We start from the raw sequence: 17,623 nt of genomic DNA on the forward strand, positions 1-17,623 counted from the left end.
TGACCATTCTAAATTTCACCTCCATTTTGATTCAATTACTATGAAGATCTCAAGGGGTTAACAATCTTCGTAAAAGCTGTTTCTGATAGCTTGAGGGGTGCAGATTTGAAAATGGGTTGGTTATATAGGGGGTTTTGATGCTAAATATGTAAAATTTCATTCAAAACTGTATTTATCCCCAAAATAGTCAATTCTGAAAATCCGGAAAAGCGATATTCTATTTGCAAGCCGCGTGACGTCAAAATAAATTATCCAGATATTTCAGAAATTATGAAAATGTAAAGTAGACAAATGGGAAATGTTATTCAGCAACTTATTTAGCTGGTAAATCTATCTGCCTGAAAACGTGATGATTTAGAATTTCGAAAATGGCAAATTTTTCAAAAAATTCATCACATTTTCTTTTTTTTGTAAATAAACGCAAAACTTATCTGACAAAATTTACCACTAAAATGAAGTACAACATGTGGGGAAAAAACAATCTCAGAATCGTTTTGATAAGTAACAGTGTTCAAAAGTTATAACCATATAAAGCGAAGCAAGTCAGAATCCAAAAAATCGGGCTGAGCCTTAAGCTGTAAAATGGCTGCGTCCTTAAGGGGTTAATTTATTCACACCCCCCCCTCTCTGATAAAAGTCCTCCTGTCAACAGTGCATAGAACAGGTGATGGGCACAACTTGTAATCAGCAGCAGCCTTCCATCACTAATGAAATGTGCAGCAGAGCCCCCCCCCCCTTATTTTTAAATCAGATCTTTTTTTATTACTATCCAGCAACACTTATTCCATTTACAACACTAAGAACACAACGGATTCCCCTTTACCCCAATCCTGTCCTTCCCCTTTACCCCAATCCTGTCCTTCCCCTTTACCCCAATCCCGTCCTTCCCCTTTACCCCAATCCCGTCCTTCCCCTTTACCCCAATCCCGTCCTTCCCTTTTACCCCAATCCCGTCCTTCCCCTTTACCCCAATTCCCGTCCTTCCCCTTTACCCCAATTCCCGTCCTTCCCCTTTACCCCAATTCCCGTCCTTCCCCTTTCCCTGGTACAGGTCTACATGAGTCAGTACTTTGGTCTTCCAGTGAAGCAGAGTGTCCACTCAGGTTGTCAGTTGTCTTCAATCAGTTGTTCCTTTCACAATATATCAACCTAGCTAGCCTCACGTCCCCAAACAGACATTCAACACTTATTCCAATCAGGATGTTGCCCGTATACTGTAGCCATTCATATAAATGCTTGATAAATCTACCCTAAAAGGACGAAGGGTTCAGCAAAAACCTAGAGGGAAGTCCAGGCGTAGCAATCCAGGGATCCCATATGCCATGAAACTTTTTGATTGCTTTCCTTTTCTTATATACTCCCTTTCAGGCGCTCTTTCATTTTTTTTGATTGTAGGAACTGGGGAATAGCAACAACTCCAGCACTCCCAGCCTCTGCAGTGTCATATCCAGGGTTCGTTTCTGTGAGTCATATGAATGACGCAACTGTAAGTACATGTAAAAGGCTGTGTGTGGTATCTTGTATGGCCCTCTAAATATATAAAAGTTTTTAATTCTCCTTAGGCTTGTATCTCTTTAAGTGTCCCAATGGGCTTGTTGGACCAGAACTCTGTGGCTCCTCCATTTTCATAAATTCACCAGATGTAGAGTTATGGCAAATGGCCTTATTTTATTTAAGGGTATTTGCCATGGCGAGTACTCCGATACCAACGGCCCCGCTATGCCACATCCCTCTCTCATGCCACCTCCTCTGAAGTGCTATAATTGCGCTGCAATGAAATAGACCCAAGGGTTTGGCAACGCCAGACCCCCAGTCTCCTTGTCCCTCTGAAGGAATTCCAGTTTAATTATGGGTTTTTCTCCAGATGCTATTAAATATAGCATCAATCCTATAAAAATGTTTTTAGAGGAATCCACATCGGGAACATAAAGGAGCTGTGGCATCAGCACCATCTTGATCAGGTTACACCTGCCTACTTCGGACAATGGCAGCTTGCACCAGGTGTTAACTTTCACCTGAAACCAATCCATTAAAGGGAGCAAGTTATTCTGTATATATTCCTGTAGACTGCAAGTTACTACTACTCCTAGATACTTGAACTCCCTTACCACTTTAATAGAGTGAGTCAAGCGGAATGTCAGGGTTAAGCCCATCCACTGGGAGTAAGAACAACTTGTTCCAATTAATTTTGAGACCAGAATAGGTGCCATACTCCATAATGAGTTGCATCACCAGATGTAGGGAACTGTATACATCTCCTAAGAACAGTTAAAGGTTATCAATGTAAAGAGCGACTTGCTCCTCAATGGCGCCACATTTAAATCCTCTAATATCTAGGGCCCCTATAATTTGACAAGCTAATGGCTCTATGGTTAGTGCTAAAAGCAGGAGGGACAGGGGACAACCCTGCCTTGTCCCTCGTTCTGGCACAAAGCTATCAGATAGCTTTCCGTTTGCCGTAATAAGCGGCCTAGGTTTGGATCATAGAAGTTGCATTAGCACAATGAAATTGGGCCCAATGCCCATTCTGTGAGCCCCCCTTATGAAGTGTCCACAGTAGAAACCCCCCTTTAGTGAAATGTTCACTGCAGTGCCCCCATTAATGAAATGACTACAGCAGAGGCCCCCATTAATGAAAAGTCCACAGGAGTGCCCCCTATTAAATGTCCACAGCAGAGCCCTACATTAATGAAATGCACACAGTAGAGCCCCCCTCATTAATAAAATATCCACTGCAGATCCCCCTTATCAAAGGGATTTCACCATGAAAGAAATTTCTTATATTATAACCATAGCTCCAAGGTGAGGATGGAGGACGAGGGGCCACAATATTCAGAGGAGGGAGGCCACAATATAAGGGGGGTGGAGGACAAGGGGCTATAGGAGGAGCCAGGAGGACAGAAGGAGGCTGGAGGACAGGAGGGGTGTACACTTGTTATAAGGGGCTGTATATATTTATATTAGGGGTCTGCATATATTTATTATAAATGGTCTGAATATAGTTATCACAGTGGGCTATATATATCTATTATGGGGGGTTGGATATATTTATCACAGTGGACTTTATATATATTTATTAATGGGGGAAATGGGGCGGCTCTATTTTTATTACTAGCAACATTTACTTTAATGAAAAAAATTGGGGCACATTTACTTACCCGTTCCTGAAACGATCCCCGAGGTGCATTGCCAACGAGGATGAAGTCCGGCGGGATTCCCTAAGATCATGCGCCCGATATCCTGCATGTGTCGCTTCCCCAATGAGGTCCGCCGGAGTTCACCTTCTTCTTCCCGGGGTATGTAAGTGCATATCTTGCGACACAATTTGAATTTTAAATCCCAAATCAGTCGGGCTGTCCGACAGCCACGCCCCCGATTGGTGTCTGATAGCGCAATGAGTTAGTAAATGTGCCCCATTATGTGGAGAGCCCCCACAACCTTTCATCCGGCCCTGGGAATGAGTGTTCCTCACTCTTCTCCATTGAAAGACGAGCAAGCACACTGGAAATCTGCCCATTATTTTGCTGCATAACCGCCCTGCTCGGTTGCATTGCAGTAAGACATTGTGTACTCAACGTATCCCAACTGGGTCCCATAGACTGCAATGGAGGACTGTGATATCACAGCCCCTATTGTGGTTGTATGAATGTGGCTTAAAAGTTCATTTTATCATCAGTAAATAGATTGGATTGATAATCCTATTAAAGAAAGAGAAAAGTTTCTCTGGCGTGCACGCTGGGGGTATGTACAAAGAACTGGTGGACAATGCTAATTAAAATCAGCTGATTTTGAGGGGGTGTTCACACATTCCGCTAGCTTGTGCACAGGGTGAGGGGTTCGGCCGATCTGGTTATCAATCGCATGCTTTTCCCGGGAAACGCATATGCGACCGGCCCGACCCCCGCCACCTGTGCGCTAGCTAGCCAGAATCAGCTGAAATGCTGATTTTAATTGTCCACCAGTTCTTTGTACATGTTTCTCTGGAAACACATATGCGATCACCCCGAGCCCCTGTGCGCTAGATTGGGCCCTAATTAAAGGGGAAGGTAGCCCTAACTAAAGGGATACACAGATAATGATCCAAAAGATAAACAAATAAATGAGACTGAGCAATAATTATACAATAAATACAGCATCTGCCAACTGGTGGATCCAGAAACACGTCGGGCTACAATGTTGTTAGGGTGTTCCAGGGACTCCAAGGCACGAGTAGGGACTCTCTGGAAATGTCCTTGTAAGGACAGGAGCAAATTTTGTGGGTGTGAGAGCAAGCCTAGCCATAGGGACGTCTAGGTGCAGTGTGTATATCAATTTCTGTTTTCCCGTATTGGCTTCTCTCTCTGCCTCTGTTGCCTCCCGCCCTACGATGACTGGTGAGATCTACTCTATCGTTACCTGCATTGGTGTATATTAAGTAATATAGCACATATATCCTGAAGAACCCTCATTCTATATCAAAAGGTTTGAGATATGTGCTTATTATTACGATTTTATATTATGTGTTTTTGCTGGGACAGTTGACCATTCATTAGTTTTTAACCCCTTCATAATGCAGCCATTTTGTAGCTTAAAGGGGTTGTCCGAGTTCTGAAAAAAAGCTCAGGGAGGCCGGGAGGGCGCTGCTTAAAAATAAAGTCCTACTTACCTTCCGGTGCCCTCCGGTATCCAGCTTCTGGACGGCCGTGGCCGGGCACGCCTATCCATGTTTGTTTACATGGTGCCCGGACCGGAGCGTCAGCAGCACTGGATACCAGAGGGCACCGGAAGGTAAGTAGGACTTTATTTTTTTAAGCAGCGCCCTCCCGGCCTCCCTGACTTTTTTTTTTTAAGAACTCGGACAACCCCTTTAAGGCTCAGCCCCATTTTTTGTTTTTTGAAATGTTATAACTTTTGAACACTGTTACTTTAAAAGTTTTTATTCGATTGCTTTTTCCTCACATGTTGTACTTCATTTTAGTGGTAAATTTTGGCTGATAAGTTTTGCGTTTATTTATTCAAAGAAAAAATTATGATTTTTTTTTTTTTTAAATTTCGATTTTAAAATTTGATCATTGCTTTTTCAGGCAAATAGTTTTACCACCTAAATTAGTTGCTGAATAACATTTACCATATGTCTATTTTACATTTTCAAAATTTTTGAAATGTCTGGATAATTTATTTTGATGCCATGCGGCTTACAACATGAATATCGGTTTTCTGTATTTTCAGAATTCACTATTTTAAAAATACTGTTTTTAATGAAATTTTAAATGCAGGCGGTCCCCTTCTTAAGAACACCCGACTTACAGACGACCCCTAGTTACAAACGGACTTCTGGATATTGGCAATTTACTGTACTCTATCCTGAGGGCGTGTTCACATGTTCCGCTAGCGCCGCGTTCATAACGCGACGCTAGCGCACAGGGGGCGGAGTTTGGGGCGATCGCATATGCGTTTCCAGAGAAACGCATGCGATCGGGTTATTAATCGCATGCGTTTCCCGGGAAACGCATATGCGATCGGCCCGAGCCCCGCCCACTGTGTGCTAGCGTCGCGTTATGAACGCGACGATAGCGGAACGTGTGAACGCGCCCTCAGGCTACAATAAACAGCTACAACAGTTATTAAAGGTGTCTGCAATTAAACTTTAATGTAAATTCTGGTTCTCATGACAACCCAACATTTTTAAAATCCAATTGTCACAGAGACCAAAAAAATTTTGTATGGGGTTACAATCATAAAATATACAGTTCTGACTTACATACAAATTCAACTTAAGAACAAACCCACAGAACTTATCTTGTATGTAACCCGGGGACTTCCTGTATATAACATTAAAACCCCCCTATATATCAACCCATTTTCAAATCTGCACCCCTAAAACTATCAGAAACAGCTTTTAGGAAGATTGTTAACCTCTTCAGATCTTCATAGTAATTAAATCAAAATGGAGGTGAAATTTAGATTGGTCAAATTTTGTCAGTTATATGTTCATTTAGCCCTAAAATTTACACATTTCCAAAAGATAAAAAGAGAAAATCCATCTTAAAATTTGTTATGCAATTTCCCCCGTGTACAGAGACCACATGTGTGCCAGGATTTTAGTTTTTTCATTGGCCCCTTTTGTAAAATTTTAGCTTTTTTTTGTTATTGAGGCCACATGACCTCACATAGTTCGCGAATGCACCCTCAAACCCTGAAACTCTACACCTGACTTGGTAAGACTGTTTGTTTCTTTTTTTATCTAATTAATTTAGACTTTTTTTTGCGTTATATGTCTCTTTGTATGTTTGCGGGGCTTATGGGTATTTCTAGTTTCTACTTTTTTTATCTTGCAGGCACTGCCTGAGGACAGCCCTGTTGTCCTGACCTCAGAGCTGCCATTATAGCGATTGTCGGTGCCGAAGACCGTGCGTGTGTGTGTGTGGGGGGATCGTGGGGTAGACACCCCTGTCAGGCTAGTTAAACGTTGGTTGTGCTGACTACAGCATTTACCAGGTTAAACTGGTTAACACCCGCGGACCACTCCGACCGCGGGTGTTGCACTGGGATGTGAGCTATTAGTTACATCTAACACCCAGTGTATTCAGATGCCAACCCAGCTCCGATCTCCAGCTGAACGGGCATCAGATCTGCGTTCAATATATTGGACGCTGATCCCTACGTTATGGAGCATAGCTCCCAAATGTCTGAAACGTCACTTTTATGCCATTTTATATCACATAAAAAATGTAATAAAATTAATCAAAAGTCTGCAGAGTCCTCAAATTGGTAGCAATGAAAATGTCAGCTTATCTTGCAAAATATGAAGTTTTACTCAGCTCCATACACCGAAGATGGCAAAACAATTTTTTTTTCTGTACACAATGTTTTAATTTAAATGATGATGAAAATGTATTAAAGGGAACCTGTCACCAGAAGACCTTGATTTTAGCCCTCCACACTTCCCCATAGAGCATTGCATGTACACTGCTAAACATCTTTTATTGCAAGAATCGGCTTTACAGAGAAAAAGATAACTTATATTTTACCTTTGAAAGACCTGTGCAGTGTGACTACTCCAGTCGCTAAATGGGCGGGGTTGAAGAGGAGTATATTTCCCCCCACCCTCGGGAAACGTCTCCTCAGTGTCTCATTTTCAAATCAATATTACCTCCCCTCATCCGCCCTTCGTCTTCATTTGAACGCCCCCTTGCTCGGCCCTACTGTTTACATCACCTACTCACGTCCTGCCTGCTTGCCACAACTCTCGCTGACCGCGTCTGGCATTCTCGCGCCTGTGCGGTCAGCATCGCTTTTGCTGTGCGCACAGACATGCGCAGATGAAGCAGTGTCGGCCGCAAGGTCCCCGAATTCATCTGTGCATGCGCCACACTACCTAGGGCGAGTTGTCAGCGTAGTGTGGCGCATGCGCAGATGAATTCGGGGACCTTGTGGCCGGAGGCGCGAGAATGCCAGACGTTGTCAGCGAGAGTTGCGGCAAGCAGGCAGGACGTGAGTAGGTGATGTAAACAGTAGGGGCAAGCAAGGGGTCGTTCAAATGAAGACGAAGGGCGGATGAGGGGAGGTAATATTGATTTGAAAATGAGACGTTTCCCGAGGGTGGGAGGAAATATACTCCTCTTCAACCCCGCCCATTTGGCGACTGGAGTAGTCACACTGCACAGGTTTTTCAAAGGTAAAATATAAGTTATCTTTTTCTCTGTAAAGCCGATTCTTGCGATAAAAGATGTTTAGCAGTGTACATGCAATGCTCTATGGGGAAGTGTGGAGGGCTAAAATCAAGGTCTTCTGGTGACAGTTTCCCTTTAAATCACAATAAAACCTATATAAATTTAGTATCACCGTGATCGTACCAAACCAAAGAATAAAGTAGATGTATCATTTTGAGCGCACACTGAAAGTCGTAAAAAGTGAGCCCACAAGAATGTGACGCAACTGTGTTTTTTCACCAATTTTACCAGTTTTGGATTTTTTTTCCAGCTTACCGGTACACAACAAGGAATAATAAATAATGTCCCTGTGAAGTAAAATTTGTTATGCAGAAAATAAGCCCTCACACAGCTCTGTACACAGAAAAATGAACATGTGTTATTTTATAAATACTGTGTAAATGGAATAATAACACCATACACAGCATCTAGATAAGCACAGAGAGTCCATACACATAGGGGCACATTTACTAAGGGTCCATCGGACGCATTTCCGTCAGGCCCCGGGTTTTATGCGATACAAATCAGGGGGGCGTGGTCAAACCGCGGATTTTAAAAATCAAATTGTGTCGCAAGATCAGCCCTCACATACACCGGGAAGAAGGTGAACTCGGGCGGACCTCAGCGACACATGCAGGAAATTGAACGCACAATCTTAATGAATCGTGGCAGCTCCGAATCCTCCTCGGACATTCCGGATCGGCGGCGTCAAAGGGACGGGTAAGTAAATGTGCCCCATAGAGTTCTCTGCCACTGTGTGGAGTACGAGAGAAGATTAACATAACTCACGCCTCCAGCTTGCTTACATTGCGTTAACACAGCATTTTGTAAATGCAAATGTTAACAGTAATGTAATTAGGCAAATCACCTCTCCTCAGCTGTTGTAATGCGTTTCGAAACGCAATGAAAGCACAACCAAAATGCACAGTGACCGGGCCCTAGTTTTTTCCAGGGCCACTTTAAATTCCTAGTCCACCCCCCATTACAATTTTGATCTGTTTGATAGATGATGATTTTTCCATGGGTTTTCCAGTGACAACAATAATGTCACCGCTTGACCAGTGATGACGCAGTAAAGCCACTGTGCTACACCCGAGTGCTCCCTCACCACCTTTTTCAAAGTAGAAGGCAAATAGTCATTGTCATCCGTCACCTCAAATGCAGAGGCCGCATACACTGCTCTCCTCTGTGACGCCTGGTATCGGGTGTGCCCATGAAGATAAGTGGCACTGCCCTATTCTAGATTCTGTGGCCACGAGAGCCTCCCTTTGTACTCCAGTCTGTGTGCACTGCGACCTGTCCTACAACATGCTGTGACTCCTCCCACTACCGGCGAGGCCCTGCGCCTTGTGTGAGCAGCGACCGGTGCCCGCCGCATGATAAGGGAGGGCGGGCCGCAGTGACATGGTGCTGAGGAGGAGCTGCCAGCGATTACTCTCTGCAGCCTCTGGTACCGGCAGGCACCGCACTGACAGGCTCATACAGAGCAGCAGGCCCGGCCGTGACCTGTGCCCGGAGCCGCATAGAGCGGCAGAGCAGGGGCGCACCATGATGGCTGAAGAGGAGCTGGAGTCGGACAGGTGAGCTGTGCCCACACACTGTGTGCTGGCGCTGTGCAGGTGGGCGAGTGCGATTACTGCTGACTGTTACCCAGGAGTCAATGGGAAGCTGCACTCAGCCATTTCCAGCAGGTCTCTGCTGAGTAATGGGATAAGCAGGTACCACACAATCCTGAAGCCGCTTATCTGAGGGAACATGTGGAGTATGTGAAGATAACTACATTACTTATTATGATTTTTAGAAATAGCATATTGTTATCAAAATTAATTAGAATAATTGTGAAAGTTGATTTTAGGGCTCGTTCCTACAAACGTAATGGGAACCGAATGGTGCAGCATATCTGTGCCCATTAATGTTCATGAGGCCTGTTCACGGTGTGGTGAGGACACGTTGTCTCGCCCACCATGACCATGCACTGAGAAATATAGAACGTATATATATCCTATATTTCGCCCCCCTTTCACGGCGCCGGCCCTGGACTAGTCCATGGAGAGGGGAGAGCAGCGCTCCACTCCAGCCCGTTAGCGTGTGTCGTCACTAGTGCTGCTGGGTTAGCATGCTGGACTTTGATGGTAGATTTCATTTAGAGGGAACCCGTCACCAGGGACCTTATTTTCACTAAAACAGGTTGCAGAAGCCCCTTAGAGCTGCTTTGCAAATCTGCCTTCTCTAAGCATTTACATTACAATATAATTGTGCGTTATTATTTACCTTACCTTGCACCCTGACAGAATCCTCTGTGTAGTCCCAGGGGTTGGGCTTTGGTTTGGATGTACTTCAAAAGACTACACGTGACTTGTCTATGCTGCTCCCTCCACAACTCCCACCTTTGTGCTCCTGTACAGCTCCTCAAGTAAGGGGTGATATGAATTTTTATTTATTTTTTTTTAGAACCACTATGGTACATTAACCCTAGATCAGTGATGGCAAACCTTTTAGACATCGAGTGCCCAAACTACAACCAAAATCCACATATTTTTCGCAAAGTGCCAATAGGTAAATTTAAGCAGTAACTTATTACTCCCTGCTCTGTCTCAGGTTTAAATTGTGTAGGCACCTGAGGGCACCAATACAGTAGAAAGAAGGAGAAGAAGTTTGGATTATCATTGTAGCTGTCTTCTAGGGTCCTGGGCTGCCTAGGACTGCAAGAGGCCTTGAGTCCTGTCTGGCGAACCCTGCCCTGGGTGATGGCTCGGGTGCCCATATAGAGGGCTCTGAATGCCACCTCTGGCACCCGTGCCATAGGTTCGCCACCACTGCCGTAGATGGTCTGATTGTTTCTACCATATACTGAAATACTGCTGTATTGCAGTATATGGCATTTTTACACACTATTCATTGCAATGTAACACTGGCACATTGTAACGAATCTGCAGAAACCATACAGCCTCGGGACTTACAAAGACCTGAGGCTGTCATGGCAACCGATAGACACTCCCTAATGAAGACATAGGGAGCCATGATCGCAAACAAGACAGCGTGCCTCTGGTGGAAATTAAAGGGTTAACACCCGTGATCGGTACACATCGAAAGATGTTTCCAATGAGTTGCATTTGACTTCACTTTCGGATGCCAGCATTTCTCGTGTGTCGCTTTGGCCCAGGATTTTCACAGGGCAGTGTAATAATTGTAAGAACTTTGGCTTTAGAATTTTGGAAAAAACTGAAACAAATATGGAAAAGGACTGCAACATCAGGAGTTAAGGCATCAAGATATTAACACAAATACGTGTTTGACTCTTATTCTGTGTCTTTATAAAATGACATTGCATAGAAAATCTGTGAGCCTTTAGCTCTTTTGCACATTCAGCTGCTTTACTGTGGCTGATCATTTGTGTCAAAGGCCTCATTTGTTTGCCTCAGATAAATAACACTATAGAAGAGTCAGGATTACACTGGTGGTGTCTTGTTCGCTGATCTTATCTGTCACGATTTACATATAAATGGGCCAGCTCTTCTCCTTTTCTAACACCACACACACTATCCTCCTAAAAACATTGTTTTCTTTATATTTGCTTATTGGTGATGAGGTAACCTAAGCAAAAATCATCAATGTTAAGAAAAACTGTTACATTTTGTTTTTAACATGAAGAGCCTATGAATACTACGGAGAGAAAAAAAACCCTCAATAGGGTCAATTTATTATGTATTATATGAAGCTTTAGCCACACAGTGTTTAAACTGGGTACATAGCTATACTGCTGGCAGCATGTTATAGAGCAGTAATGGCTAACCTATGGCACTGGTGCCAGAGGTGGCACTCAGAGCCCTTTCTGTGGGCACTCAGGCCATCACCAGAGATGACTCCAGATATCTTCCTGCAGTCCCAGATACCCCAGGACTTGCTGTGCACAGAGCTATATTAAAGTGACAGTTCTACCTGAGACTAGTTTCTGCTTTATTGGTGTGCTCAGGGGCTGGTATCAATGAAAACTGTGACAGAGAAGGGAGTATATATCACAAATTAAAATTTTGTGTTGGCACTTTGCGATAAATAAGCGGGTCTTTGTTGTAGTTTGGGCACTCGGTCTCTAAAAGGTTTGCCATCACTGTTATAGAGCATATTAACCTGTTGTGTATTCATTTACAATCGGTTGCAAAAGCATTCATACCCTTAACTGCTTATTTGTATGTTATAGTTAAATTGGTTTTATCACATAAAATATTAAATACTAGTGAAGTGAAAAGAAAAGAGAACACACTTTGCAGTTTAAAAACAGAAAAATCTGTTGTATGTATTCAAGTCAATACTTTGTGTTACCAACTTTAGATGCAGTGACAGCTTCACGTCTGTTGGGCTCTTTTTTTTTTTTTCTATATTTTCATCAAACAAATACTTACTTACTAGGGCTGTGGAGTTAGTAAACCAAATGTCCAATTCTACATTCCTGTTTTACTGGTCACACTCGCAGTTCTAAGATGAGGCAATTTTGTTCCCGGTGCCTTATTCCTCTGATCTGTAGCAGAGTAGCGTCACTACTGAGCATGTACATAAAGTGCGGCACACATTCATCTCGACTAAAAGAGCAGTGCCCCATCTGTGGCCCGATAGAGTTGTGTCCTACACCCTGCTGACATTCAGTCCAATGAGCACTTTCATAACTGATAGAAGGCAGACCAGAGCGGCATAAAACATATAACGGACACTTCATTTTTTTCCCAAATTCTTCTGAAGAAATATTTAGCACATACTGGCTCACATTTTCTAAAAACATTGCAGGATTTAGGCACATATTCCTCATGAATCTGGTGCCCTCTGCACAAAGAATAGTGCAGCTGTGACACAAATGTGGCATAGGCACTTCTTAAATACCTGTGCAAGCAGTTTGCACCTAAAAGAATGTGCAAAGTCCGACATAAAACTGGTGCATGGCCCTTAAATGCGAGACTCCTCGCATTGTATCGAATAATTAAACTTATTCACCCCCAGTACAGGCGTTCCATCTGAAATCTGGCTCCTCCCACTGGTAAAATAGTTCCCCAAACTTTCCTTGACTATCCATTTGATCTTCATACATCTTTATGAAGATATAAATGAAGATATATGACCATTGTTGGTTATCTTTTTTCAAGAAAGAGTTTGAAACTTGCATTACCTGCAAAGCACATAACAGGAACAAATCTTCCCTACCTCTTTTTAGATTACAAAACCTATTGGAATCAGATGACAAGGATGAAGAATGTTTAACCTCCACCAACCAGTACCCAAAAGAGGCTGTACGGATACGTCAGAACTCAACTCGCAGCTCTAGAAGTAGCGACTCTTCACGGTCTTCAAGAAAGAGTTTCAAACTGGATGTCAGATTAGAGGAAGATGTCACCAAGTCAGTTAGGGGAAAGAATGGTACATTCGTCAACCCTTGGTCTACATGGAAAATGCCTACTTATAGAAATGCTGTGAAATGGGCTTTAACTGAAAAAAATAATAGTAACATACCAAGTTCAAAAGAGGTATGCCTTATCCAAATTCTGTTTTTTCTATACTTGTAAACAGTTCTTTTGTAGGAGCAGCGCCACAAATATAACAGAGGGTTGGATATTTAATATAACAGGCACCAATCCAACCCAAAAGTTCCAAATGACTCAACTGGGGTCTTCTGCTCATGTATTCATCATTTTGATCTGCATGCAGTTATACTACTCACCTTTCTCTGGTTAAGACTGGCACCCCCAGCCTCTTTTGTTAAGAGGCTCGGCGGTGGCATGGCAACTGCAGACTAATGTGTCACCAGTTCTAACAAAATGTTGCTATGTATGTTGATAAAATATTTTTTTGAAATTTTCTTAATTTTTACTATTACTACTAAAGTATTGTGCATTGAAATTTTTTTTTTATTATTTTTTTTTTAGGAACTTGACAGAGAACTTCCTGTTATTGAACCTTATTTTGTGCAGCACCCTGAGCTTACTGGAAAGACAAAAAATGGCATAAGGATCACTTGGTTGGGGCATGCATCAGTCATGGTGGAAATGGATGATTTGGTATTTCTTACTGATCCCATCTTCAGTCAAAGAGCCTCTCCATTTAACTTTGCAGGTCCAAAGCGGTTTCGTGGACCACCATGCGCTATAGATCAGCTGCCCAAAATAGATGCTGTTGTAATAAGCCACACCCACTATGATCACCTTGATTACAACACTGTTTTGGGTCTGAATGCCCGGTTTGGTACTGAATTAAGGTGGTTTGTTCCCTTGGGTCTCCTCAACTGGATGCAGAGCTGTGGCTGTGAAAATGTTATTGAACTGGACTGGTGGGAACAAAATTGTGTTCCTGGACATGATGAGGTGACCTTTGTGTTTACCCCATGTCAGCACTGGTGCAAGAGAACACCATTTGATGATAACAAAGTACTCTGGGGTAGCTGGTCTGTACTTGGACCCTCAAATAGGTTTTATTTTGCAGGAGATACTGCTTATTGTGCCGCTTTTGAACAGATTGGGAAAAGATTTGGACCATTTGACGTGGCTGCAATTCCTATCGGAGCCTATGAACCAAGGTATGGCTTGCGGTTCCAAAACAATGTTGAGCATGCTTAAGACATGGCTCTGAGCTGTACTGACTAGCTAAGGCCTCATTCACAGAATACATACTCGTACGGATGAAAAATGTGCTGTATTTAAGGCCAAAATACAGCTGTATATACAGAACAGGAAAAAGCATATGGTAGTGTGCAAGAGGTAATAGGGCTCTTGCACACAAACTTCAGTTCTGGTTCGGCTGGTAGAAGGAACATCCTTGCATTATATTTCTATATAAAGCAGGGACACCCATCCACTGCACTGTGTGCAGCCAGTCGGATCATGCCACCATACGACACATTCACACTTACATCCGTGTGCAAGAGCCCTTAGAGAGGAGGTCAGGACATGGTTCTTGTTCCCCCTAGTTGGAATTTATGCTAAAAAAATAGAAAAATGTTTCTGGTTAAAGAAAATCCATCATCAAAATCAAGCATGAATAAAACAGGGACATTTGTTTATATAGCCAGGCACTGTGCTAATAACCATATATTTGTTACCTATGGCTCCTTCCTCCTAAAATCAACTTTTTGAAATTGTGCTAATGAGCCAGAAAGGCCTACCTGCATCATAGGCTGTTACACTGTGCAGGAGCACATCTCCCCTGCTCCCTCAGCACTTCCCTCTCCCGCTGAACTTTCATGGCATCAGTGAGTTTTAGCACAAAGCGGGAAGGGGGAGACCCAGATCCAGTAAAGCACAAGTTCCCTTTGCTGGAAATGTATAGCTCAGTCAGGATTAAGAACAGTACATCTGTTTGAAATGTGTTGGCTGTTTTACTGGATGTCAAAAAATTTGAAAATTTTAATGTATTACCAATAAATTTACATTTGTCTGCAGTTCAGCTGGTCCTTTCAACTTTTTTCTTTAGACCTACAGTGTAACGCCCCCCCCCATAACCTTTTATGGCTCCTTAACATAACTTTAAATTTTGATATTAGAAGGAAGGAGGCCATGGATAAAAAAATATAACCGAGGTTTTGGACTAAGTCTATGTTAAAGTCTAGTGTCCACATAAAGTATAATGTTAGCCTACCCTGCCACATTACAGTTATACATATTTTCTTAGTACAGTATACCCACTCTTTTGTTGTTCTAGGAGGAATCTGGAAGTAGTTCACTTTCTATTGAAAATACAAGCACAATTGACTGAACCAAGTGTGCACATGCACGTGGTTGGTGGCTGAACAAGTATTCTTCATCTATTGACAATACCAAACTGCAGTCTACAATGTTGAATATTAGCCCCAGAAATGTCTGTTTTTTTAACATCAGGAGTGTAAAAGCCTCAGCCCCTCCCCTTTGAGTAAGACCAGAAGCAGGTTTCTGTTTACATTTTACAGCAAAGGGGAATAGCTAAGGAGTAATGTAGAGATAAAAGCACAATAAATTGAGGAGACACCACCCCCAGTGTTCAAGTCCAGCTGTAATTCTGGAATATAAATGCATTCATAGTCCTGCTACAATTAACACACATAAAGGTATGGTTACACAGCTATCAAAGACCGATACCGAACACTATGTGATATATGACAATCAGGATAGAACCACATTTGCTATGAATGCTTGTGTATGTATTTAAATATAAGTTGCTATGCTCTGTTCACACTACCCTTGTGCCTTCTATTAGCGTATACCTGTGACGGAAGGCTGTAATCTTGTTTTATTTATTTCATTTTATCCCCTAGGTGGTTTATGAAAAACCAGCATGTTGACCCAGAAGAAGCAGTAAAAATCCATACTGATATTCGTGCCAAGAAATCTGTTGCAATTCACTGGGGAACTTTTGCTTTAGCTAATGAGGTTTGTCCTAACTTATATTTTTTATAAATCAATTAGCCGCACTCATATTTGAATATATTAACCATATAAAAATAAGTTATATTGGTCCTTCTAGTTTTCACAGTGAACCTTCCACTAGATATGAGGGGCGTTCATTTTGGTGCAGGGTACCATGCTAGAATTTACCTGCTCTAGGCTTAGTCCTTTTGGAATTTTAACCCGTTTACTGTAATCTTTCGTTTTGAACAACGCAGGTAGGATATAAGCAGAATATCACTAACAAGTTTTTTTTTTTTCTGCCCTTGTAGTTTTATCTGGAGCCACCAGTAAAACTAAAAGAAGCGCTTGAGCGGTATGGCCTTACTTCAGAAGATTTCTTGGTCATGAACCATGGGGAATCTAGACTCCTGAACAAATATGATGAAAATCCATTTGAATAAGATGTGAAACACGGACTGAAATTAATTGCATTGAGTAATTTATATCTTGAGAAAGTTTTTCCTATAATTTTTTTAATGACCTTCACCAAAGTGTATTGAAACATATGGAATCAATAGAGTTAACATACATTTACAATGGTGTTAAAAATCTTTAATTTGGGAGTCTTCCAAGCAATCTTGTTTTGATTGGCTTTTTGCAAATTGCTTTCAGACTGATAACTTTAGAATAGTGCCTTGCTGGGACATAGTAATTCAATTCTACTCTGTGTTCTGTGCTTGCATTCACCATGTAGGCAACATTTTACCGATTTAAATCCAGCAAAATGTTTGAGGGGGGAAAAAAAACCCTGGCCTTTCCCCTTGTCTACAAGTGTGTTAAACATTTTTTATTTTACTTTTTAAAAAAACAAACAAAATGAAGTGAGTGTGCTATAAGAGGGCTATGAAAACAAATTTTATACTTTCCTCGCCCGTTTCTCCTGTTCACCTGCTGCGCTGCTGGCCTTTGTTTACAGAGGCTGGTGTTCCCATATCGACCACTCCTCTATGTGCAGTTCCCGATGGCTTTGGGATAAGTATATTAAAAAATCCACTTTTTCCCCAATGTAAACAATCCAAAGATTAGGACAAATTGCAAACAGTCAAAGGATGCATTCACACACCTGGCTGTGGGGATGTATATGCGGCCGCAATGGCGTCGGGATTCGCGCCATACATCTGGAAAAGATGGAGCCTGCACTCTTTTCCCATGTGTGCGGCTGTGCGCCGCTGTTTTTCTGTGGAGGGGTCACATCCTCCTTCTCGCCAGTGCACGGTCGTGTGAATGTACCCAAAGTAGGTTAGCTACTACAAAGTCAATGGCAGCTAGCCAACTGCCATATACAGATTCAACATTTCGGATAAGATTTCTACAAATTTCTGGCATGAATGTCAGCTAGAATTCACAACACAAACTGACCTGTGCTGTGGGCTTTAAACCGTTAACTTGTCAATTCATTGGGGTAGCTTTCATGTAGGGTATAGAATCTACTCTGTGGAAGACCTGTAGCTATGAAACATGAAGTTTCCAGCACTGTGTCCACAACAAGTTGCAATGGATGCAATCATTGATTAGTCAGCATATAAGGGCATG

The 17,623-nt window shown here is 42.4% G+C and overlaps 1 protein-coding gene across 3 annotated transcripts; it reads left to right on the forward strand.

The window, feature by feature from the left end:
• The first annotated feature begins 1,460 nt into the window (after positions 1-1,460).
• Positions 1,461-16,662, forward strand: NAPEPLD (N-acyl phosphatidylethanolamine phospholipase D). Of its 3 annotated transcripts, none has more exons than XM_072147220.1 (5): positions 1,461-1,486; positions 12,892-13,201; positions 13,601-14,247; positions 15,958-16,072; positions 16,360-16,662. In XM_072147220.1, exons 1-5 carry the CDS (start codon positions 1,476-1,478, stop codon positions 16,489-16,491), a joined length of 1,215 nt encoding a protein of 404 aa, XP_072003321.1. In that variant the 5' UTR covers positions 1,461-1,475; the 3' UTR covers positions 16,492-16,662. The 3 variants fall into 3 exon arrangements, with proteins under 3 accessions (XP_072003321.1, XP_072003319.1, XP_072003320.1); XM_072147218.1 differs by lacking the exon at positions 1,461-1,486 and adding an exon at positions 8,924-9,271; XM_072147219.1 differs by lacking the exon at positions 1,461-1,486 and adding an exon at positions 9,992-10,104.
• Positions 16,663-17,623: the final 961 nt, after the last annotated feature.

This window comes from Engystomops pustulosus, chromosome 4, assembly GCF_040894005.1.
Source record: "Engystomops pustulosus chromosome 4, aEngPut4.maternal, whole genome shotgun sequence".
In the NCBI taxonomy this organism is placed as follows: Eukaryota; Metazoa; Chordata; class Amphibia; order Anura; family Leptodactylidae; genus Engystomops; species Engystomops pustulosus.

Coding starts and splice junctions, on each gene's coding strand:
- NAPEPLD (XM_072147218.1), top strand. CDS start 9,096: ATGGTGCTGAGGAGGAGCTGCCAGCGATTACTCTCTGCAGCCTCTGGT. Junction 13,202..13,600: donor ACATACCAAGTTCAAAAGAG/GTATGCCTTATC, acceptor TTTTTTTTTTAG/GAACTTGACAGAGAACTTCC. Junction 16,073..16,359: donor CTTTTGCTTTAGCTAATGAG/GTTTGTCCTAAC, acceptor CTGCCCTTGTAG/TTTTATCTGGAGCCACCAGT.